The sequence below is a fragment of the Fundulus heteroclitus genome, chromosome 23, assembly GCF_011125445.2.
Source record: "Fundulus heteroclitus isolate FHET01 chromosome 23, MU-UCD_Fhet_4.1, whole genome shotgun sequence".
Classification (NCBI taxonomy): Eukaryota; Metazoa; Chordata; class Actinopteri; order Cyprinodontiformes; family Fundulidae; genus Fundulus; species Fundulus heteroclitus.
The window spans coordinates 31839949-31864352 of record NC_046383.1 but is presented as its reverse complement, the minus strand read 5'-3'; the positions used below and the strand labels follow the sequence as shown (position 1 = coordinate 31864352).

The following is a 24404-nucleotide window of genomic DNA, read 5'->3' as shown; positions in this document are numbered from 1 at the left end:
TCGTTATACATTCTTCAGCCCTAATCTAAAAAAAAAGGATTTTTTTATTTTTTTTCATCCTCTTATTTTTATTCCCCAGCTTATTTAAACCTGGGAAATACTCCCGCTCCCCCAGACTTGGCAGGAAGAATGGATAAAGGCCAGAGAAGATTCTCCGTTCCAGCTAACATCACGAATCCTCACCAATAACAAAAGAGACGTCGTTTCCACTGTGCGCCGCTCTCAGCCGGCTCGTCATTGCCTTTAAAACGGCAATCTGGCTGCGGATCACTGTATCTGGTTTGGTAATGTCCACCTCCACGTCGGGGTTTGATCCCTGATTGGCCAGCCCGTTGCCGATCACGTCTGACTGGTACCTAAGGAGAACAAAGACCCGCTGGTCAGACCTGCAGGCCAGTTTCTATTCCACTGGTAAGATCAGTTTTTCCCCCCCTTACCTGCTTTTGGCGGTACCGTTCCAACACTCATCGCCAGGCGCCGTCCTCTCGCCGGCACACACAGTCTCTGGTAACGTAGACCAGAACTTCTTGGCATGTTTTAGCTTCTTCTTCACATCCCCTGTCTGAGCAGCACAGACATGGAGCACGGGTTAGGCGTGTTAGGAGAAAGGTAGAGCTGCACCATGCTATCAGGCACTTTGCTATGCAGACCCTCACCAGTCGATCTAAGCTGGTGCCGGCAGCCGTTGTGGGCCGCGCTTCAGGACTGTACGGCCGGAAGCGGCCCGTGAAGCTCGTGTCCCTCACTGAACGCGTGGCCCGGAACGCCATGCTGGGTTTGGGGACGCCACAGCCTTGAAAAACCTGTGAAATGCAGACGGGAGAATTGTGCTTCACTTGAGAAAAGGACAGAACTGCTCTGCTGTCATTGGATGAGACTGTCTAAAGAAAACACGTCCGCTGAGACGCACCAACATAAAATCCAGCAGTAAAAGCAGAAAGCCCAGCAGCTGCAATCTGTGCCCTGACACTGACCTTCTGTGACACCTGCACGCTGTTCTCCTGCATGTTCATGATGGCCTCAGAAATCTTCACGTCGATGGGATCCATGACAGACTCGAAATTAAACGGACCTTCCAGCCTCTCTGCTAGGCCGTGCATGGCGTCTGAAAACGACAGCACAGCTTAAAATCTGTTCGCTTCCTGTAAAAGTAGCCACACCCCGTCACGTTCAGTCACGACAAACACACAAACTCCGATGAGCGGCACAGAAACAGTGGAAATACAGAGGAAATTGTTCTTATAATTAAAACCTGAGATGTTGGACACTCCCAGTGGACTGCACATTTATCTTGATCATTAAGCCTCGTTCTCTCGTTCGTGTCCTTTAAATTGATTTGATGAGTCATGAACACTGCTATGTTTTGTGGTTTTAGTTTTAGTTCCCTGTCTGTTTGTATTTTGAACCACAGCAACACAACTCTACCTACAGATACAAATAAAGGAACCTTGAAGGCCGCTGACAAGCTTCCCTGTCAGTTCAGAAGAAAACAGCCTTTGGTTCACTCATAGTTTGGTGTGAAGGCAAAGACAAAACTTTTCTCTCCTCTGACCAGAGCACTTAAATCTACATGTTAGTCATGACTTTTGGCAAACAGCTTTCTTTCCCATGAAGGGCAGATTTGTGGAGCCCATAACTAATAGCTGTCCAGGCAGCAGATTCTGCCACCTGAGCCCAGGATCTCTGCAGCTCCTCCAGAGTTACCATGGGCCGTCTTGGCTGCTGAACTTTATTCAGCCCGTCTCATCTTTGTAAACTAACTCCAGTGTATTGTGAATTTTATCAACAGAAATACTAAATTAAACTGATTTAAGCTCCTCCACGTCTTCCTCCTTGACCTATCTGCTGTATTTCTTGGTCTTCGTGACACTCTCTGGTCGCCAACAATCCTCTGAGGTCTTAGCTGGATTTAAAGGTTGCCTCTGTTTATTAATTAAGGTGATATCTAAGGGTTGGCCATAGATGTGTCCCTTCAGATTTATGTTTTGTTCATTTGAACCATTAATCATTTCTCTTGCACCTTCCAATCATGCGCTACTTGATTTATTATTATTATTAATTATTATTATTACTACACATGATTACTAGAATCTACCACTAGATGGGGGCAGTTCCTGGCTGAAACAGGCAGACGGGCTGCAGCAGTGAGGAGCAAAGAGAAAGCAGCAGGATGGACAGGAGTCAGGCATAATAAAAGCAAAGGAGACCAGAGGACGCGCTCCGCCCTGATGGTAATGGACCAGATCAGAGCGTGTTGACACAAAACAATAACAGCTTTTATTCTGCAGCCGCTGACATGTACGCCCCTCCCTCTCCCTTTAGTTTTACATCATAGTAACTAAAAAGCGGCATGTTTGTACATGCAGCGAGTTCCCATTTAGGCAAAACAACCGGATTATGACAGGAGACACGGAAAACGGAGCATTTTGAAACCAGCTGGTATAATAAGGTCAGCCTAGTTAAATCCCCGCTACGGGAGGCTGTCGGCGTTCAAGTGGTCTTACCGAGGAAGTTGTTCCATTCGGCGTCCAGGTCGGCCTGGTTGGCCAGACACCCACGCATCACATTCAGGCAGTAGTTCTGGCAGGGCTTGAGGGCCACTTGGCCCGAGCAGTAGGGACAGTACAACATCTTCATGGCTGCTTGAGCACAGCTGGGGGAGGCGCTGACCTGGAGGAGGGAGGAGGCGGTTAGAAGGCCGCTTTCACTCAGCCACAGCGAGAGAAGCCCGTCCAGCAGAGTCGCAGACACATACTTGGACCGTGAAAGAGCTTCGACATTCGTTTTTATAAGCTAACCCCACCAAGCAGAATAATCTAATCACCAATGAATCACATGGAAAAACATGTCAAACCAGCGCAGTCAGAGAGGTTTATGTTAAGACTGGCTGTCTACTGGAACCACAGCTGGGTTCAGCACAAAAGACATGAAGTCAGAGCCTGGAGGGAGGGGTCGGCGGGGAGAAAGCTGCTTCCCCGGCCTTTTTTAGTAAGGACAAAAGCCCCGCTGCTTACCGTAGACACCTTATTCACCACGTCCGGCATGAGCGACAGCCCTCGCACGAAGGTGCGGGCGGCCACAAAGGCCCGCGTGATCTGGATGCGCAGCTTGCGGGGGACGTCGCCGAAGGGCTGCAGCTGCTCCGTGTGCCGGCTCACGCACTCCATGTAGGCGTCGCTGAACTCGTACTGAACGTTGACCAGCCGGAACATCCTCTCCAGCAGGTCCGCCCAGAAGTCCGACAGCATGGAGTCCAGGTTGACGGCGGCGCTGCCCGACGCGTAGTACTGGGTCAGGGAGGCGAAGAAGTCCTTGAACAGCTCGGCGTTGTCCATGTACATCATGCCGTAGGTGCGCACGAACATGTTGTGCAGCGACACCTCAGAGTTTTTCAGAAGCTCGCGGAAAAACTCTAAGGAGAGGAGAAGAAAGCGCAGAGAGTGAGGAGGGCTGGCTAAAGAAGTCTAAAACATTCGGTTAAAGAAACGCCGACCTTGCACCCTGAGCTGTGGATCTCTGCAACGCCTCCACAAATTCAATTACTCAGGGCTGGAATCGGCTGGGCTGGATTTTATTAATGGTTTTGGAGTGAATGCATGGTAATGATCAGATTTTTATTGGTAAAAAAGGTTAAAAACTGGATTATTTCCTTCCAAATGAAATTCCCGACCTACTTTGTGTTGGTCCATCACACAGAATCCCAGGTAAAGACCTGCAGCTGTGAAGGTGAGGAAATGTGAACACGCTCACCAGCTGCCATTACTTTGCTAGAATCTGTAAAACTTTGTGAATTTAAACGTTTTCAACTTCCCAACAAGCCTTGAACTCATCTTTGGAGCCAGCCAGACGTTTTTCACCCCCCCTCCCCACCTCAACCTTTACTGGACATGTTTGACAGCAGAACGCTCCAAACAGCAGCAGCTGGAGCGTAAAATGCGGCTGATGTGGAACGAAGGAGAGAAGCGGTGGACGTCTCCTCCGTCCCCTCCATTCAGCAGAGTTGTCTCTCCACATCAACGTGCTCCAAACTGACCACCATCAATGGCATTTTTCTCTTGTCACATTCCATTCGCCCTCCTTTCTGCCAGCCTCTCTTGGACTGTCCTTCAGAAGCCTTTTCAATAGGATTACTGAATAATGCCCCCCCCCCCAATCCAGTCCTGCATCTCCCTCCCTGTGCTGCTTTCACTTCATCAGTTCCTTCAGAGAGCTCTCTTCACCAGAGACAGCGAACAATGACCTACTTCATCCTGAGGAATGTCCATCACCCCCCCCCCCCCTCCCTCCACCCATCACCACCACCCATAATCCAAGCCTCTTCTCCCATGGTCACCCCCCCTCCTCCTCCTCCTCCTCCTCCTCCTCCTCCTCACCCTTTAACTTTCTTAATCTGAACAAAATGAGAATTCCACAGAGTCCCTGAAAATGTTTCACCTCAGGTTTCACACGCATGCAAGCAAACACGCCCCCCCCCCCACCCTGACTTATTCTCTCTTAATCCACACGCCTCCCCCTCCCACCCGCTCGCTGACCCTTGTGGACAAAACGTGTGTCCCGCTGCAGTATCTGTGGGTGCCCACTGCGTGGCTTTGAAATGTAAAGTTCCTATGCTCACACACACACACACACACACACACACACACACACACACACACACACACACACACACACACGCACACGCACACACACACGCACACACACACACACTGCTGCCACTTCCACTTCAGACTGACACATTAAAAAGAAGAAATGAGATAGAGGAGGGGGTGAGGGCATCTTGGGGCGGGTTAAGTTGAGGGCTTTTTTAACTCCAAATCCTCACTGTGTCGCCAAGGATACCGGAAACACTGCAGCCCCCCCCCCCCATTTACCCCCCCTTCCCCGACACACACACACGGAGAGCCAGGGGAGAGGGCACCAAGTTCCACGCTCCACTGACAAAGATTAAAACTAAATGGTCCACCCCCAACACTGGAATGTCACAGTAGGCACAAGTTGAAAGTCAGTGAAGAAAGAACGAGTGGAGAGGAAGATGATGCAGCAGCGCCGCGGTACGCTTTGATTTCCCGGCTTATTTCTCATGTAAAAACTCCACTATGCCAGAGACCGTCTCAAAATAACACTAACATCTTCAGTAAATTCACTGCAGCTACTTATTCACCAGACAGAATTTGCACGTTTGAAAAAGGACCAAAAAATATTATAATAGAAATCACAGAACAGTCTTTAAGAAGGACACAAGGAAGGAAGAACGAGAAAGTGAAAGAGGAAGGACATCAGGAAGAACACAGGGAGTAAACAAAGAAGAGAAAACAAAAAGACCAGGAACGAAGGTGAAGAAAGAAAGACAAAAGGAGAGAAGGATGGAAAGACAAGGATGGATGGAGGGAAGAAATGCAAGGACAGAAGGAAACAAGGAACGACATTAGGAAGCAAGGAAGGGCAGAAATGGATGAAGGAAAAGACAAGAAGTGATGAAGAAATAACAGGAATGGAAATATGAAGATGAGAAATTAAATAAATGACAAGGAAGGAAGGAAACTGTTTAGGAACTAGGAATACAGTCCAAGTCCAGCCCTTCAGTCTGCGTAGGAACCCTACATTTCCTTTGAACAGAGTAACAAAGCGATGGCACCAATATGCTGAGATGGGAGTTTTTACTAGAGATGCATCCATGTTGCCATTTCCACTTGTTCTGAATGTTTTCCCAGGGACCTCAGCGCAGGAGAAAAACCCGCAGCAGCTTCTTGGACAGAGGGGGTAGCTTTGAATCCAACAGGAAATGGGATTAGATTATCTCAATTTATGGACCACAGCACGCTGACCTTTATCTGATTGTCACTAAATTCAGTAAAAGTAGACGTATAGGTGGATGGGGGGGGGGGGGGGCTAGAAATGGGAATTCTTAGTTGTAATGCGTTTAATGATCATGTTATTTGATAGCATTTGACGTGGATGACTGATCCCAGCCAACCAGGGGAAACGGCTTGACTTTAATCCACGTGTGCAGCTTGTGTGAGCGTGGCGGCATCAGGGCCTTGTGGCCGGGGCCCTGAGCGCCACCGACCACGCTTCTCACCGCCATTAAAAGTCCGTTAATGACAGCGAGCCGTCTGCCAACAGGCCGCAGAGCTGAGGAGTTTTTCCATTAAAACGGCGCTTGTGGCTCAGCCAGCAGTGTGAGAGAATATAGGTGAAGGGTCAAACAGCAGAGAGGAGCTTTTAGCTACACAAGGGGAAAAAATGCTCCGTCTCAGAGTACCCCCCCCCCCCACCCCTCCTTCATATAACCTCCACTGTCAGCATTTGGGCATGTTGCGGAGACGGGCCTTTATTATGAGCAACGATCTGAAGTCCAATCCATCACAGGAATAGAGGAGCTGAGCCATCTCCTCCCACTTCCCCCTCCCACTTCCTCCAGCGTGGAGATTCCCACTCCCACCCCCCACACCACCCACTGGTGGCCTTATAAACCCTACTCCTCCCAGTCCCAGCCCAGGCAGTAATTGCATCCTATTTGTGCCAATTAGTCGTTGAGCCCCCCCCCCCCCCCCCCCTTTTCTGATGGGATGGGAATCCGTCCCTCCCGCTGTTGGAGCTCCCCGCTTCAGATGGACGTCTCTTGCATGTGTGTGTGTGTGTGTGTGTGTGTGTGTGTGTGTGTGTGTCTCGAGGCGAAAGGGCTCTTAATCCAAGTGCTTAATTCCCAGACATGGACAGGGTCAGTGCAGCAGGACAGACGGGCCGAGGCCAGGACAAACACTCTGGGACCAGACGCTGAGAGGGGAGAACTATTTCTGGCCTGGGTCTTAATTGGCCGTGACTTCTCGCTCCAGGCGCATGATGAGAGCGCACCTAATCACATACGCCACTTCCTGAGTGTGTCGCCGTGCGTTCGTCTCCACGTACAGTCGCAGCTGTGTTTATGCAGAGGCGTGTCGCGCTCTGTGCCGGCGTCCCTCTTCGGTTAAAGCGGTGTCACAACTGGCAACATCAGGAAACATCAGGACCACAATCAGAGCGGAGTACAGCATCTAGGCTCAGTTTAATGAATCGGGTAGAAAGGAACAGGGAAATGAGGGACAGAGCAGACTTTTACTGTATCTGCAGGGAGGTACTCAACAATTAAACTGTTCAGGTTCACACTTTTGGACATAAAGTTGACTTCTGTCCATGTAACACATCTGGAAGACGTGTCCATTTTTGTCTAATCCAGAGCTGGGAAGCTCCAAAAAGCTTTTATTTAGTCACAGGTCACTGTGACAAACCAAGCCTAAGCTGTATTTCCCATTAATTAAGTGTAGCTCCTTGGCTATACTGCACCTCAGAGTTCTGGTTTTCTGAGGTCTGGTGACTCTGATTTAGTCAATACTGGATATTTTACTTAAGGACAACACAAAACGGAGAAAAACGAATGCTGCAGTTTCTTGGTATTTGTTTTGAATCCAACAGAAAATGATGGGATTAGAAGATTTATCCCAATTAAGATAAGATAGTCTTTATTGATCTCACAATGGAGAAATTCACTCGTCACATCGGCTCATACAAGAGCCGATGTGCCAATTACTGAATAAACCTATACATCTTCAACAGTCCAGATTTTTATAAAACTCAATAAAAGTGCATAAAGAACAAGATGTTGGTTCCTGAATTTAAAGAAGACGTTTTCCAGGACTTTCTGCTTCTGATCCATTAAAATAAATAGATTTTTCGGTATCTGAATTGTCTTTTTCCTAATCTGTGGCCTCTGGTTTGGTGCATTTCTCTTATTGTCCCAGCGTTAGGCGTGGACTGGTAACCTTACCAAGGTATGCCACTTTTTAATAACTTTGACCTTGTTTACATGACAACGATCCACTGAAAATGAAACTTTTCCCCCGTGTCTGTTAACACATTTACACGTCTGAAGCGTTCTAATCGCTCACACCTGGGCATTAGATCGCAGCAGCTCTCACGTCTCTTTGCTGATGTTTCAGTCCTTTAAATTGCCACTGATTCTGGATCAGAAGTAATTTCAGTTCAGATAAGCCCTTACGGCATTTGATACAGCTGGATGATCCAATTAACAAAAGTGTGGCAAAGTTTCCTGCTGAAGCCACACACGTTTAAACAAAGCAGAAACTAACTTAGCTATGCAAAATACTGAGAGGAAACATTGTTATTGTGATCATGGTTTCACTTCATGAAAACCAGACGCATTACAGTGGAGAGAAAGTCAAGTGGAAATCCGCTGACATCGTCTGCCATGGAAACTCATCGCTGGGATTCGCCTACAAGTCCAATCCTTTTTCTTCACTGGACAAATTATTAAAGCAGCAAACGACGGATCGCTTGATGAAGTCAGAGCTGAAATATTTTCACAGACTGCCAGAAGTGGAGGGAGATGGGTGGAGGGTGCATTTCAGCGCAGAGGAGAGCATGCAGTAGAGAAGTAGGCAGAGTAAAATGTTCATTTTGAAGCACCTGGATGGAAGAGGAGCATGTTTGGATGGTAGGAGGAAGAGCAGGTTTAGGAGAGAGGCATGAGATGGGCACAAAGAGCAGAGAGAGAAGAAGCAGAGGGGTGGGACTGCCCTACATGTCACATTCCTCCTAACATCTGGCTGCAATACACCAGCTCCCTGTTCCAGACTATCCCTCGCTGCCTTTCACAGACACATAAGATCCCAAGGCCTCTGACCTGCGAACGCACAGGAACATATGTGCGCACCACGCCGTGCCAAACTACGCACGTAACCTCCCTCAACAAGCCCAGCTCCGGCACGCCGAAGATCAAACGCGTCCCCTCTTCTCCATCCAGTCCTCCAGGGACCCTCGTCGTCTCCTCCTGGCCTGATCAGGGGGTACGGCTGGTTGGTGCGGGGTTTCCCCCCCCGCTTCCTCTGTGAGTCAGCACCGCTGCATGTTCCCAGGCGCTCTGGTCCTCAGCAGGGGAAACCTGATCCCAATATTTACAGCCGCACACACACACATGTGCTCACACACACATGGAGGAACAGGAAGTACGGAGAAGACAAAATCTGAAGATGTGTGTGGTCCCGTCTGGAGGCATGCCTCGTCTCTCTGGGGGGAAGGAAAGCCAGTACGGTGGTGGGGGTGGGGGGGGGGGGGGACGCTGAGAGACAGGTGGACAGGCCAGTGGACACAGATCTACTGTCTACGCTTTGAGACGTGCGCTGGCATGTGGAGGCGTCCGTCAGAAAGCGTTCACTGCAGAGGGACGGTAGCCCGGCGCTGCTGGAGCAACGCTGTGTGTGTTTGTGTTAGAGTGTTTGCTTACTGTCAAAGTGGTCGTGTCGCTGTTTGAAGGTGGATTGTAGGCTGGTGCTAAGCCTGGACACGGGAGCTTTGATCTCCGTTTGGCTCTGCTGGCTCAGTTTCTCCTCCATCTCCGCCGTGCAGCAGGAGAAACCCTGCGGACACACTTTCAGCGAGGCTCCTGTAAAACACACACACACACACACACACACACACACAGAGCGCAGTGAGATTCCTGAACACCTGAACATCAACACACATCAAGAAACCATCCTCATCCAGGATGCCTTCCCAACCATTCCTACATCTTGAAGCTTTCTACGTTTTTTGTTTTAGATTTTGTGTGAAAACAAACATTAAATGGGGCATAATTGTGAGGTGGGAGGAAAATGATAGTTTTCACGTTCTCTTCAAATCTGAAAGTCAATACTTTGTAGAAGAACCTTTCACTGCCACTGTAGCTGCGAGCCTTCCCGTCTTCCAGCTTTGTACATCAACATTTCTGCCCACAGGTCTTTGCTCAAGCTCAGCCATATTGGCTAAAGCGTCCTTGAACAGCCATGTTCAGGTGACGCAGCAGTGTCTTTGTTGGACTGCATGTTTAGACTCATTGTACCAATGGGAGGCGACCCTTCAGGCCCAGTCTGTCTTTTGCAGTGTCAAACAGGATGGTCCTACATTTAGCTCCATCCATCTTCTCCTTGCTCAAGGAAATGGCTGTATTGTGACAAAATGCGAGAAAGTTTAAAGGGGAGTAAATACTTTTGTGAGAGGGATTTATAACAAGATGGGGAAGGAAGTCTTTAGGTGACGTACTCAATAAATGAAGCGAGAGAAAGAGCATCAGTGGCAACAACCAGGTGGGAAATCCGTCCGTTTTGGGATCTGGTCTTTGAAGCGCGAGGTCAGAGCTTCAGCCTTCACCAAATCAAACACACCTTGGCTGTTTAAAGCCCCTTCACTGCGCCTAATTGTAACACTCAGCACAGCGGCCTTAAGCCGGCCACTTCACCGAGCAGGCCTCTTATCCCAGCCCTCCTCAGACCTGATGGGTAGTTTAGTGCTGAAGCATTTTCTGAGTGCCGTGTCCTTCTAAAACACAGGTTTAAAAGAGACACGGGAATTAACTCCTCACCCACTTTGCACCTTAGACGTCTCATCTCAGCCCCAGGCATATCGAAGCGGTTCCATTGTAAGCGGATGCTTTTCCCCAAACGTTTGACTGAATAAGGACTTTAGAAAACCTGCTCCCCAGACGCGTCAAACAAGTGAGAATGGCTAAAGTCTGATTGGCTAACGGGGTCTGGGTCAGGGACAGTTGGTTCCTCTGATCCGATTCTGTAAACACACAACTTTTACTTTCCTGCTAGATGTTTGCGGACGTGTTCAAGGCAACTAGTTCTCACCCATCAATGATCTACATTTCTATTGACGCGCGAGCAAAGAGGGCCAAAGACCGTTCATACAACAGCTCCCATGTCCCTACCTCAGTACTGTCTAGGATTAAATGAGACCGAGAGCGGGTTTACCCCTGAAGTACAGCGAGGTTCAGCGCAGGACGAGCGCAGGACGTCGCAGCTGGAATAATGTTTTGTTTTAAATGTAGCTGCTGGAATTTGTGGGAACACAGGGCTCCTTTGACTGCATCGCAGCACCAGCGGTCTGTTTGCTTTCCCCCGCCAGCGTGTTCTCACTCACTGTCAGCATGAACACCTTTCAGGAACGTTAAAGCCAGACCCGGTGCTTTCTGGCGTGTTGTCCCTCTACTGCAGCTCAATAAAGCGGCCCCGGCCTCATTTGATCTGGTCCTAGGTCCGGTTCCCCGCTGAGCTCCCAAGTCCCACAAAGACTGGGACTTACATGGTACCTGGACGTACGCTAATAGAACAAGTGTTCCCTTTCACTGCTCGTCACATTACAACCCCGAGCTTCACTGCGTTTCAGTGGGGGTTTAATGTGATAGACCAACACACAGTAGTGCTTATCTGACACGAGCAAGAAAAACTAGAGTCAGGGGAAATGTTTTACAGATGAAAATCGGAAATAAGTGGAAGATGAGTAGAAGCTCTGCAAGCTTGGACAAAACAGGGTTTATTTTAGGATAACCCTGCACTGCAAAAAGAGAGCTAAAAGTCAGTCAAATATTATTGAAATGAGTGTATTTGTCCTTGATTTGAGCAGGTAAATACGATTATCTGCCATTAGAACGGGCATTTTGACCTCTAAAATAAGATAATTAGACATACTGCACTGGAAATAAGATGGAGATGAGCTGTTCCTATTTTAAGTGCAAAAATATTATTCCATTGGCAGATCATTTAAACCTACCTGCTCAGATCAAGGGCAAATACACTGATTTTAAGAACATTTTATTTTAGCTCCCTTTTTGCAGTGTACACAGCATTCTCATTTTCCTCGTCAGCTCTGTCCAGCTGATCGCAAATAACATGAAAATGCTAAATGTAGAAGAGCCCAGTGCGCATGTGCCACGGCCATTTAAGATCCGGACAAACATTGAGCGGTAAAGCTTAGTTTAGTTTACTTCTGCGAGTCAAACAGGCTCCTTTCCCACTGCAGGCAAATGTGGGCCAAATCTGATTTGAGCCACTTCCATCTGTGGTCCAGTTCGTATCTGATCTTTGGGAACGTGACTTCAGTGGGAACCTCCGAGGCTCATTTAAAGCAACACGTGTCACAACTTTGCGCCAGCAGCAGCAGCTGATCGCAGTTAGCATTAGTAAGACAGAGGGGAGCGACCACAGCGCTGCGCAGTGGAGGTACAGCGGGACTTTAAGACCACAGGAAAACTACTACTCAATCCATTGTATGGCATTTGAATGGGGGCACCAAGTCGTAATCTGCCACCGTCGCAAAGCGATAAAAATGAATTGCGACGCGTGTCCTGCCGTTGGAGTCGAGATGAGAGGCGCCCTCCACTTCCTAAAGTTAGGAGTGAACTCCGTCTCTGTGCAGGAGTTAAAATCCCTGCCCCGCCAGTCCTGGCTGCGTCTCCACAGCCAAACAGACCTCTGCTTATCCAGAACGTCGTGAAATGCCAACGTCCAGACCCAATTCCAGCGACTGCAGGTGCGTTTATTTGGCTCTGTCAGTGGAATGAAAACGCCCGCATACAATCCATGACATCCCTCGTGTTGGTGATCGGAAACGCAGCACACACTGGTGCTGAAACAGGCTATAAAATGGCCTATTGGACTGTCAGGGTGTGTGTGTGTGTGTGTCTGAGGAAGGTGTGTATGTGTGAAGGTCAGATGGGATGCGAGTGTCCGATTACAGCAGGATGACTGACTTTACACCCGTTTTAAAAGTCTACTTTTTGGGATGAGCCCCATTATAATTCAACAACACAGGCCTATAATAATAATTAATAATAATTTTTATAATAATTTTCTTTGCATCAGCTGTAATTCTACATGGATGCAGCAGGTTTCAGTCCTCGTGTTTGACCCGTTGTACCTCTCCTACCTTTATAATAGTACTGCTTTCTTTCCGTTTTGCTTTTTGTTCTATGCCGTTTCTCGACTGAAGCTTGAAAAAGTGAAGCTTCCTGGACGTCGTCATCTTCCAAAATGATCGGTATTGCAGATGTTTCCATTCTAAGCTCGTACTCTGATGCGCGAACATCCCGGCAACGTGAGCAAATGTGAGATCATTCGCGATCAGTCCCACGGCATGATGCTGCCACCACCATGTTTCACCTTGAGGACGGTGTTTTATAGAGAGCTCTCTGCCACAGAGAGTTTTGTACGGAAAAAATCCAACTCTGGTTTCATCTGACCTGTGGACTCCTGCAGCTCCTCCAGAGTTATCATGTAACTCCTGGTAAGTGCTTGTGTGCCGTTTTTGCCCTTTTTCCTCATGATGCTGCTTCATCAGACTCTTAAATGGAGATTAAAGTAGACCCTATCAACTCTATCTGAAGGCAAGTGGTTACATTCAGTTTTATTTAGCTGTGACACTTGGCGCTGGGGGACTAAAAACATACGCCCAACACCCTATTTAGATTAGTTTCTGTAGAAAACTGCTGAATCCATGTAAGAACTGGTGAATAAGTTAAAGTATAAGAACGTTTCTAAGGCCCTGTGCGGTAAATGAATGCAGCCCTTACCTGCACACAGAACCCAAATACATTTAATGTCTCTGGGTTTCCTTTAATGCCACCTTCTAGGGTTTGAAAACAACTCACAGCTACACACCCATCCACACAGCTCAGTGGAGGGAGGGATGCACCATGGCGCCATAAACTGGACCCCTCCGTCTGGGATCAAGTCCAAAAAGCCTCCAGTCACTCCATCGCTCTCAATCCTCTCCTCAGACCCATCTCCCCCGCTTCCAACCATCAGCCGTTCTGCTTGACCCCCCCGATGCGCCAGCACACACACACACACACACCAAGGTACAGGCACACATACCCAGGCACAGCTGGCAGCGCCTACCAAAACACATTCGCACATCACATTGCTACTCAACACATGGCTCTTTGTGCAGTCTTGATTGGAGGTGCAGGGACACACACACACACACACACACACACACACACACACACACACACACACACACACACACACACACACACACACACACACACACACACACACACACACACACCGACACATACACACACACAGACTTAAGTTTGAGGTGGAACAGCCAGCCAGTCTCTCCTCTTGCAGGGCCCCCTGCTTGCCCACAGCAAAGGCGTACAATCTGAAGGCTATATCCATGTGGAAAATAGCCCTAGTTACCAAGGTACACAAATACAAGTTGAGATGGTCAGTATTTCTCAGGAATGTCTGCACAAATGTCACACTGTTGCCCTGAAGGATTCGGTTTTTGACGAGTTAAGGCACTAAAACAATGTCCACTTTGTTCTAACTGGGGTCTTTTTCAGACAGTTTCTGAAGTATGACGGTGAATGAAATAATATTAAGTCTTATGAGAAAGAAAAGCACGCAGAGATTTTAGCCTCGCAGCCTCTTTTTGGGGGTTAATGCATCAGTTGTTAACCACGTCTGACATGAATAGTCCTGTATGGTCTGAACTGGCGCTCCTTTCCAGGGAACCCTTCAGGGGCCTCTCAGCCCCGCGGCTCCCCCAGTAATTTAAGAACTAACGAGACAAAGTGCCACGGCATTGTTCAAGGGTCACTTGGAAGAGGAAAAGTGCCATTTATGGCGCTGCAAACAAGAGGGCAGCATCTTGTAAACAAACATGTGACTGTGTGTCATGGCATTCATCTGCTCTGTGCTGCTCCTTTTGTCGGGGGGCCGGCGTCCCCTTTAAAGCACCCATAAAGTAAGTCACTTCCCTTTGACATTGTCCTGCCGCTCAAACTCCCGTTCTCAGAGGAAGGACAGAGAGAGAGGGGGGGGGGGGGGGGGGGGGGGGGGGGGTAGAGGTGAAAACGCCTCAGAGACAAAAACCAGATTAGACACCTCACCCCCCCCCTCCGCTGCCATCATGTGCCCCCGAACCAGACGGACCTCATAGTGCCCCCTCAGGCTTAACCAGCAAGGTCAGGGGTTAACAGCAACTCCTCCGAGAGAGGTTGTGTCCTCTGACCCCCCCCCCCCCCCCCACTCCACCTTCCTGGTCTGACAGCCAGCATATCCACCACAGAAGGTGATTCGTGCTTCTGTCACACCAACAATAACGCCGCCGACACACATGCTGGCAGGATTCCCACGTGGGCGAACACCAGCCGGATATTTCAGGTTATAAACTTCTTAGGGCCTAAAGATTATTAGACACCGCCTACGGCCTTCAGACGGTTCAGAATTAGCGATGCACACCCAAGAGAAGACGGCCTTTCACCTGAGCTGACGAAAGCAGCCGAGACGTCCACGGTAACTCTAGAGGAGCTGCAGATCCACGGCTCAGGTGTGCCAACAAGAGCACCGTTAGGGGTTCCCTCTGGCTTCAGAGCCTTGCATTCACTTTTTGAACTAGCCAGGAAGAGCAGCTACTACTTCTGAGGTTAACACCAGATTTCAACATGGTTGTATTCCTACCTCGGCTCATTACTGCCCCCTTTCAATCTCCTCTAGGGGTCTTTATAGCAGGTCTTGTGGCTCCCTCTTTGGTCTCCATGCTCAACCCTTTCCCTGCTCTGGGCCTCCTCCGCTGCTTCCTAGTTACGACCATGTTGAAACGAAACTCTCAAAGCGCCAAACTGCTCACATGACCTCTGTCTGTGCGGAGCTGACAGCAGAGATGATCTAAACTATTTACATTGCTGTCATTTGTACTCATTTCCTCCCACTCTCCGACTTCCGTCGCTAATCCTTTCAGTGCCTCCGTCTTCTCTCCCGTCTCCATCCTCTCTTCTCTCCCTGATTTCTGTCTCCTTCCAGAATAACTGTTGAAATAATGTATAAAAAAATGTTTCAAACTGCTCACAAAATCTACAGGAGCTGGGTCATTCCAGATATCGCTGGCTTCTACCAGCGCTGGTTCAACCCTCCGATGATTTGAGGTCAGATTAACGTTTTAACCAGCCCTCCATGTTTGGATTACCTTACCGTTAAAAGGCGTTGAATCCGACAGATGTTGGTTTGATACCAAAAGAGATGCTGGGACAGCAGAGGAAGCCCCTAGCTCAAAGAGAGACGGGGAAAGCGCGCTAAGTGTGCAGCGCAAATGTTTCTGGATTTACTTTATGGCTCTGATGCAGACGTTGACGTGTTACAATTGTATGCAACAATTTCATGCATTATAACAACTGTTTTTGCAGGAATTGAGATATATATAAAAATACCTGCAGCGACTTTATAGCCCTGTAGCTTGGTGGGGGAAGACAAAAATGTACTTCTTGGCAGACATGCAAAGCTTCATGCATGGTTGAATGAAGCTGAATGAATGACTGAATGCACTGCACGGCGCCCTGAACACACCACCGCCACAGTGAAATATAGTGCTGAAGATGCTTTTCTCCAGGCATCAGGGTCAGGCAAGGAGATCAGATATGAAGACGGATGGAGGTGTAAACTGGGTAATCCTAGAAGGAAAGCGGTTGGAGGCTGCAACAAGGAGACTGGGGTGGATGATCACCTCCCAGGAGGAAATGACCCTAAACATGCAGAGTTTCAGTGGAACCGTTCAGATCAACATATATTCATGTGTTAGGACGGCCTAGTCAAAGTCCAGACCTAGATTCAACAGAAAGTCTGTTACAAGACTAGAGCATGTGTGTTTGCTGACACTCTTCCACGCAATCAATCCAATCTAAAGCTTTTTTGCAAAGAATGGTCAGTAGAAGCATACCTGAAAAACAGCTACAGCTGTAACTAAAGACGTTTAACAGGCTTAAAGTTGGGGGCTTGAATACAAATGTCTGTAATGCCTCAGATTTTGATTTTATTTTCAAAAAATCTTGTGTTTTTATTTTATTTTAAATACTTCATTTAGTCTAACAATTATGTAGCGCTTTGATTTTGGCCTGGAACATAAATTCACAATAAGTGGCTTTGAGGTTACGGGACAAAAAGAAAGAAATTCAACGAATGCTTTGGCAAACGATTGCTTTTCTAAACCGCAGGGACTCATTAAGCCACAGGCTCGGACAAATCCCAAACGCCTCACTGTGTCGTCCGTGCTTGAAGGCGCGCGGTCGCTGAAGTCAATCAGAGATTTCAGCTAATTTATTACAAACTCAACAGCTCGTCGTGTTTAGATTGCACAACTCAAATCTACAGGTCAACCCAGAGAGAGGAGGATGGTGCAACTTGACTTTAAAACAAAACAAAAAAAAAGGTAAGAAAAGAAGCATAATTCAAGTTGCTGTGAATCGTCTGGGAAAGCTGGAAACGCGTTCAGCAGTTTCAAAGTATCCAAAGCAGCTCAGGAATGAGGAGGTAGGCATAATTGGCAATTACAGCTCAGCCCCGGCTGCAGCGTGTGAAGGAGGGCCGCTGTGTTACGCACACGCAGCCACGACGCTCCGCTGCGGTGCCTCTCCTCCGTCCGGGAGGAAACGGTGGTGGGAGAGGGTTAAAGAGACGGCTGCAACTTGTTGAGCAACTTTCTTCTCTGCTCCACATCCTGCCACGAAGACTGTAAAAGGCACTAAACCTGCGGCGGTGGAGGAGCGGGGCGCGTCCCCCCCCCCCCCCCCCCCCCGAGGTGAGACTGGGTGATGTGTCAGCTTCTAGTCACCAGGCAGAGTGAAGGAGTGCACGGCGTAACCACAATAAGGTGCATGTTTTACTCAAACAGCTTCTATCATGTTGCTACACGCTTACAAATCACCCTTTTCAGCTGTAAAAATAAAAAAAGTGGCTTTTATCTGCAATTTCAAAATTAAATCTGTTCAGATTTTACAGTCTTTTCTAAAAAAAAAACTCGGTGAATAGCTGTAACAAACATTTTTGCTAAAACAATCCTTTAAAAGACAATTTATCTTTATTTTTATGGGATCCAACTTAAATGAACTTGGCTTTCATCTCAAACGTCATTCATTTCTTGGAAAAGCCGTTGTTTTGTTTAGCTGCTAGCAGCAGAGCCTTAAAGTCAATCCAACAAATGGGTCTAAGTTTCAGAGCTCGTTAGGTCTTTGTGTTTAATTAGAGGACCAGAAAAAAAAACAAGTGGTCTAAAGGAAAAGGAATCAATTCGAGTAACACTAGAACCCAGCGACACACCGTTGACTTTTGAAGCAAGTAAAGAAAAATCCATCTTTGTTGCACCATTAAAAGAAGTCCTTTACCTGGGTTTTTATTTACAGGACAAAGGAGCACAGGGGGAGTTTAAAGCGCACCCTTCTATATAACATTGATCCTCATCTCCTGAGTCCACTAACCATCGGCACATCATAACGTCACTGATGGAAATATGGCGTGACTTTGGCGAAGAGCTACAACATGAGCCTAGAAAGCAGCGTGTCGTACAACTAGTGACAACGACTGACATTTAAAAAGTCCAACGTCTTGCTGCCATTCACATTTCTGTGCTGAATGACAGCAAAGGATGAAACCGGTTGCAAAGGGAGACTTTTATTAAACGCTGTGCAGTTCATGTGGTAATAATCAAGGCAGGGCGAGATATCCACCTACTCTTTATCCACTCCAGCCTCATACATGATATACGTGTCCAGCTGCTCCAGAGAGAACAAAAGAGGTTTCTCTGGATCTTAGTTTGTGAAAAAAAGTCTAAAAGACACGAGATGTGCTGGGAGGGGAACGCCTGGATCAGAATGAAGCGTTTTAATAAAGTGTATGCAAACGCCCACCGCCGTTTCCCATTGGTCCTGCTGAGTGGTTCACTTAGTTTTCCTAAACTGTGACTAAGTGACTCACTTTGCTCTCTTGGTGATTGACTTTTGTGTGGGTTTATTTCCAGGTGACATAAGCAATAGCTGGTTAGTGCCTGCACAGAGAGACTGATGAAAGCTTCCCGTTGGCTGCTTTAGGTCATGAGTAATGTTTCGCTCCAGGACAATCCGTGTTTAAGAAGACAAACGGTCGTCACAGGGCGGGGCGAGCTACATTTGGAGCGAGGCACCCACAAAGTCATGGTTTGGGAACTGAAGTCTTCTAAAAACATGTCTATAGCGTAAAAAAAAAAATAAAGTGAAAAAGAGCTAAAGATAATCAGATTAATTCATAAGAAACTTCATTAGAAAAACAATCTACATGTTGACCTCCATAGAAAAGGTCAGAAAATAGGCAGTCCCTAATAAGGATCCCTTTATTTAATCCCTGTGTTACACAATAAAAACATTTGTAAGGAGTCCTTTAAAAGCAAAACATTACTTTTACAATATGCTGAGACTTGTTCATTCAGGCTGTGAGAAAGTGGGACTTTCAGCACATAGCAGCAGGGCTCACAGTGTTTTATAGAACATGTTAAGATTTGGAAATGGTTGAAGCCTTAAAAAAAAAAAAAAAAAAAAAAGTGTTCTGTTCACGTACTATGACCATAAAATAATGACAAAACAAACATATATTCATCTTCAAATAAAACAATTATGCCAAGCGTTTGTCCTGATAGTGTTTATGTGTTATTTTTGAGCCTAAAAACTTTGCAGAGAGAACAATCAGCTGATAAACATTGTTGTGCTGCCTGCCGGCAGTACCGCGGACCTACAGAAAGCAAGATGGCGACAACGGTCGCAGCTACAAACCGAGCAAAAACAAAGTGTAAAACACAGAAATAAAACTAAAAGTCAAGAGGCTGCGATGATTTAAGTGGAAAACCTCTGTCTGCAACCAGAGTGAGAGAGAAAATGATAAAGTCATGGTACGTGACTAGGTCCCTTTAAGAGAAGCCTAAGTAACGGTGAAGGGAATACATTCACTCTGGCATACAGACAGAGTTACGAATGAGTCTAGTCCAGAGCGCTAATTGCTAAGATAAGCTGCCAACCCAAACTTAAAACGTCAACCTCAACAGTAAATTCCTGCTATACAGCAACTACTCGCTCACACGTGGCATAAAGTCCCATCTGCTTTCAAGATTAAAATATCTTAGGGATTACTCAGGTAAGGAATCATGGGAAAACTAATTTCTATTTCAAAGAGTAATCAGAATGTGCTTTGTTTGCTCGCAGCTTTCCTTAAAGTCCATATTAGCCATAGAACTGGTGCATCTCTTGAAAAGATGACCTCTGTAAACGGGCTCCTCCTCTACGGTGGTCCCATCCATCCCGTGATGAAAAGTTAAAGCTCCTAAACAGCTGCTTCCACCACTCTGCGCACCGCTTCACGCTCTCACCAATAGACGACGAGACGTGCTCGTACTTGATGACACGAAGGTTTGAGCCGACCAAGTCGCCTAAAAAATGACAACAAATGTAGAAGAGCGGGAGGGCGCTCTGCTTCTGTTTGGGTCCAGTATTTGAAGCCATAACGGGGCGACTCAACCCAACGCAGGGATGACACTACTGTGGATCTAAAACTGCCCTTAAGCTCAGAATACGGTTCCTATCCTAGTTTTATGATATGAGCCCCGGCTCTGACGGCGCTACGAGTCATGACTCAGCAGCCGTGTCAGAGGTTAACGCAGGAGAACGACTGCGCCGAGCATCGGAAGCACCCTTAAGAATAAATAGATCTAAGCCGGGGAGGAAACCCCTCCGCAGAGCTGAGCCCTTAAAGCACGAGCTCTGCTTATGACGTGAGAGATTTATGGCGCTCAGAACAATGACCGCCGTCCCTTTAGGAGCCAAGAGGTTGTGCTTTGGAGTGAATATTTTCAGCTGCCACAAAACTGAGTAACACGCGTTTCCATAAATGAATCGGGAATATAAAAGATTTGTTCCACAATACAGCTGGTAAAACGTTGAACTGGCCAAAATCTCCCCGTCCCACAGCATTAAAAGAAAGCAAATATGCCGGCTTCTGTACCGCAAAGCAGCAAAGCCCAACACTAGATACGACTTTTTCAGACTGCAGCACTTCAGAGTGACGAATTAGCACATTACCGTGTTAATCTCTGCCAAATCTTCTCCTCCTTTCCTGCTATACGCGAATTCCTTTCTAAAAGGCCGGTCAATTTAGCAAACAATGCACACGCTGGGATCCATAAATCTGAGCCCGCTGCCACCAGAGTCCATTTCTGATTACTAAACCAGTCGGGGCCCCCGGGCCAATTAAAACTCTCCATTTGTGAAATTCCACGACGCCGTCATCCATGAACATTTGCTCAGAAGCCCCCGGGGAGATTCCACAACATCGCCCCGGCCTCTCGCTCCGTCTGTTTCCCCCCCGCTCCGTCCTGGGCCAGCATCTAGGGCTTTGTCTGCGGCACAAAAGCTCCCTGCCTACACCACTTCCCAGGTCACTGCTTTGTCATGGCTTCAGCTCGCTTTCCAAGCAGTCCAACAAGTCAGAAACCCCATAACAACACTCTGCTCTGGAGCTCAGTTTGGCCTTTACAGCATCAAATATACACAACAGGCATTACTGGGACCAAGGCATAAAAAAAAATTATGGTTTCAAGTTGTATATTTAAGCCCGGCCTACAACATGTTTCCTATAAATGTTCTAAAAGTCTTGGTTTTTCCTGAATCTTATACAACATTCTAGAAATTTCAATGCAAAAGACTGGACCCAAGAAGGGGGGGTGTAAATTGTCTGTATGTTTCAATAATATCAATAAACTCCCACCAGTCTGTTTTAGCAGTGTGGCCATGAGACATCTTTAAAATGTTTACCTTGTCCCATTCTCACATCTACATTGCTTGGCTGTGGAAAACTTCTACTGGATGGCCGTGGATTATCAGGGGCCAAAAAAAAAAAAAAAAAGATGTGGGATTGAGTGGAATCATCTCTGCAAATGATTTGGACAAAAACCTGATCTGATTCATGTGCTCACGTAAAAAGCAGTTTATTATAGTCAGTGCGTTCGGCTGCCCCCCCCCCTATCCAGGAAGTCGTTACAGACTTGGCGGAGTTTTTACGTAGAAAGCCTTCCTTGATGCGGCCGGGGATTCGAACCCGCGTCCACGCAGGGACTAAAAGCCACTTTATCAGAACTTTGTTCATATTGAGTTTTCTTTTCCCCCCAGACTTGGAAAATGATGAATGACAGTCCCACGCTTGTTCCAAGCTTTTTAAGACTGCATAGAAACCCTGCTACTAATGAGGTGCCAAAGAAAGCCCCAGAGTGGCTGTACAGAGCTCAGATCAATGCAGCAGAGCCCCCCTCCCCCACCTGTTGCTGTACCCCACCAGACAGCTGGCTTTAAGAAAGCTCTTTTCCTTTCTTTTACAGTGTTTAATCTAAAGCTTTGTGTAAATACCGTGATATGTAGTGTTTTTTCCTCAATGTTATTTTACAGTGGGACTCTAATGCCAAGCCTAGACGCACGCCTGCTTCAGCTCTTTTAGAACTAAATCAAAAACAAACATAAAGCAGGTCAAAGCGACCATTAAGGTAACGCATGTGTGCTACGACGATCAAAAGCGTGGCTAAACTTTACAAAAATGACCCTTCAGCTCAGACTTAAACCATGTAGAGGAGAGGGCTGGGCAATATATACAGAGTTTTATGATAAAAAGATTGTTTTAAAGAGATGAGAGAATATAATTTAAACTGAGATGGTCTATGTTGCGTTAGAATTATAACTAAGTATTCCAGTAGGTTATTTTTCAGACTTTTCTCATATTTATCTACAGCTGTTTGTCAATAAATCGTGCTCTCCACGACAAGCAGAAGACTTGATGGGTCTCCTCAGAGATCTCTAGTCATCCACACTCTGCGTGTCTTCAGCAAAGGGCTCTGCGTGCGGACAGATACCAACCTTTCTTTAAAAGCTTGAGGCACATCGGATTGTGAAAGACACAGTGTTTGTAGCCAACCTTAAAAAAACAGGTTTGTGCAAATCAATCCGAGCGCTACCAGGGGAGGGACTGAGGCAGACAGCTGAGGAGAAATTGATGAAGAATAGAAAAATCTTTGTTCCTGTGGCATGAAACCAGGAGCTTCCTCCAAGTGGCCACTGCGTTGGATACGTGCTTTAAACAAATGATGGGTGACAATGTCTGGTACCAGAACCAGAGAAAGCTGATTTAGCGGCTGTAAAGTCATGTATGCACAACAGCTATTCCAGTCTGAGAGCTAAATGCTAGTTATGTCCTTGGTAATAAACAGAGGGACCCTGTGGAGAGGATGGAGGCCCCCTGCGTTCTGGGCAAAGGCGTAAGAGAGTGGAAAATGAGGAAATTTACGCCAAGCATTAGTCCTGTTAGGGTCTACTTGTCCTTTTTGAGCTTGAAAAGAACTGTGCAGTAACTGGAGTACCTCCAGTCATATGCCTTGTTATGGTAAATATACACAAAAAATGCTTCGTTGACTAAAACAGAAAAAACAATGTGGAAAACAAAGAAAAAAAATATAATAAGCCAATAGGGGTTGATCATTTAATCGGAAAACCTTTGTATGCAACCAGAGTGAGCGACTTAATTTCTAGGATTAAAGGACTAATGTCTCTTACCTGACTCCGCCAGATAGATTTGCTCCGCATATCCATCTGGAAACCTTCCGTTGAAGTAATTTTGGGAAGGGGCGAAAATACTGGTTAGCTGATTGGCCTATGTTGGTGATAGACAGGCCAAATAAACCAATCAGATTCGTCGTGGCTCGTAACAGAGCGAGGACGAAAACACAACCACAAGCCAAGCTACTCTTGCTGCTGCAGGTAAAGGCTCATTAACTCAGCAAAGAAATACTCTGTAATTCCGATAAAACTTGCTCGATAGCCACGCTAACGCTAGTTTTATCGGCTGAAGCCGCCATGTTGTTTAGACTGAACTGTCGCGCTTCTCGTTGCGTCACACCTCAACCCGCCTCAAAGCCAACGCTGATTGGACGTTCGTTTGGTGAACGGCTCCAAATTTTCTTTAACGGAGAGTAGCCAGACTGATCTGCGAGTGAAACCTTGAAAGCTCGCGAGATCAGGATGGTCTCACGAGGCTATAATGTCTCAGCAGGATCTGGAAAATCTAATCCCTGCATTTATTTTTAGTAGAATTGATTACTGCAACGGTGTTTTCACAGGTCTGCCTAAAAAGTGGATCAGACAGCTGCAGCTGATCCAGAACGCTGCTGCCCGCGTCCTCACTAAGACTAAGAAAGTAGAGAACATCACCCCAGTTCTAAAGTCCTTACACTGACTCCCTGTGTCTCAGAGAATAGACTTTAAAATACTTCTGTTAGTCTATAAATCCCTGAATGGCTTAGCACCTAAATACATCACAGACTTGTTATCAGTGTATCAACCCTCCAGACCACTCAGGTCTTCTGGTTCTGATCTACTCTGCATACCTAGAACCAGAACCAAACACGGAGAAGCAGCATTTAGTTCCTATGCTCCACTTATCTGGAACAAACTTCCAGAAGACTGTAAAAGTGCTGAAAGTCTGAGTTCCTTTAAATCAAGGTTAAAACACTATTTGTTGAGATTTGCCTTTAAATGTAAATCTGGATGTTTGTGGTCCAACTTGTCTTATAACCAGCTGCTAATATTCCACTGCTATGTGCTTTCATCTGTAACGTTTTTCTTTTTCTTTCTCTTTCATGTAAAGCACTTTGAATCGTCTTGTCACTGAAATATGCTTTGGAAATAAACTTGCCTTGGCTTACAGGCATAGAAATTTATAAAGTCATGGGCCCCTTAAACAGAACCGGAA

General features: G+C 46.9%; 1 protein-coding gene across 2 annotated transcripts in view; it reads right to left on the bottom strand.

The window, feature by feature from the left end:
* The window catches only part of gpc4 (glypican 4), a 44256-nt gene that overhangs the window by 3203 nt on the left and 16649 nt on the right, over window positions 1-24404 (bottom strand). The window contains exons 1-8 of one of the 2 annotated variants that reach the window (XM_036127002.1): window positions 10575-10585; window positions 9281-9439; window positions 3015-3412; window positions 2505-2670; window positions 975-1105; window positions 657-803; window positions 438-562; window positions 184-356 (exon numbers count right to left, since the gene is read on the bottom strand). In XM_036127002.1, coding sequence (XP_035982895.1) covers window positions 184-356; window positions 438-562; window positions 657-803; window positions 975-1105; window positions 2505-2670; window positions 3015-3412; window positions 9281-9389 — 1249 coding nt within the window. In that variant the 5' untranslated portion in view covers window positions 9390-9439; window positions 10575-10585. Of the gene's footprint in view, window positions 1-183; window positions 357-437; window positions 563-656; window positions 804-974; window positions 1106-2504; window positions 2671-3014; window positions 3413-9280; window positions 9440-10574; window positions 10586-24404 lie in introns of those variants that run through there. The other variant, XM_012866834.3, reaches the window with a different exon arrangement.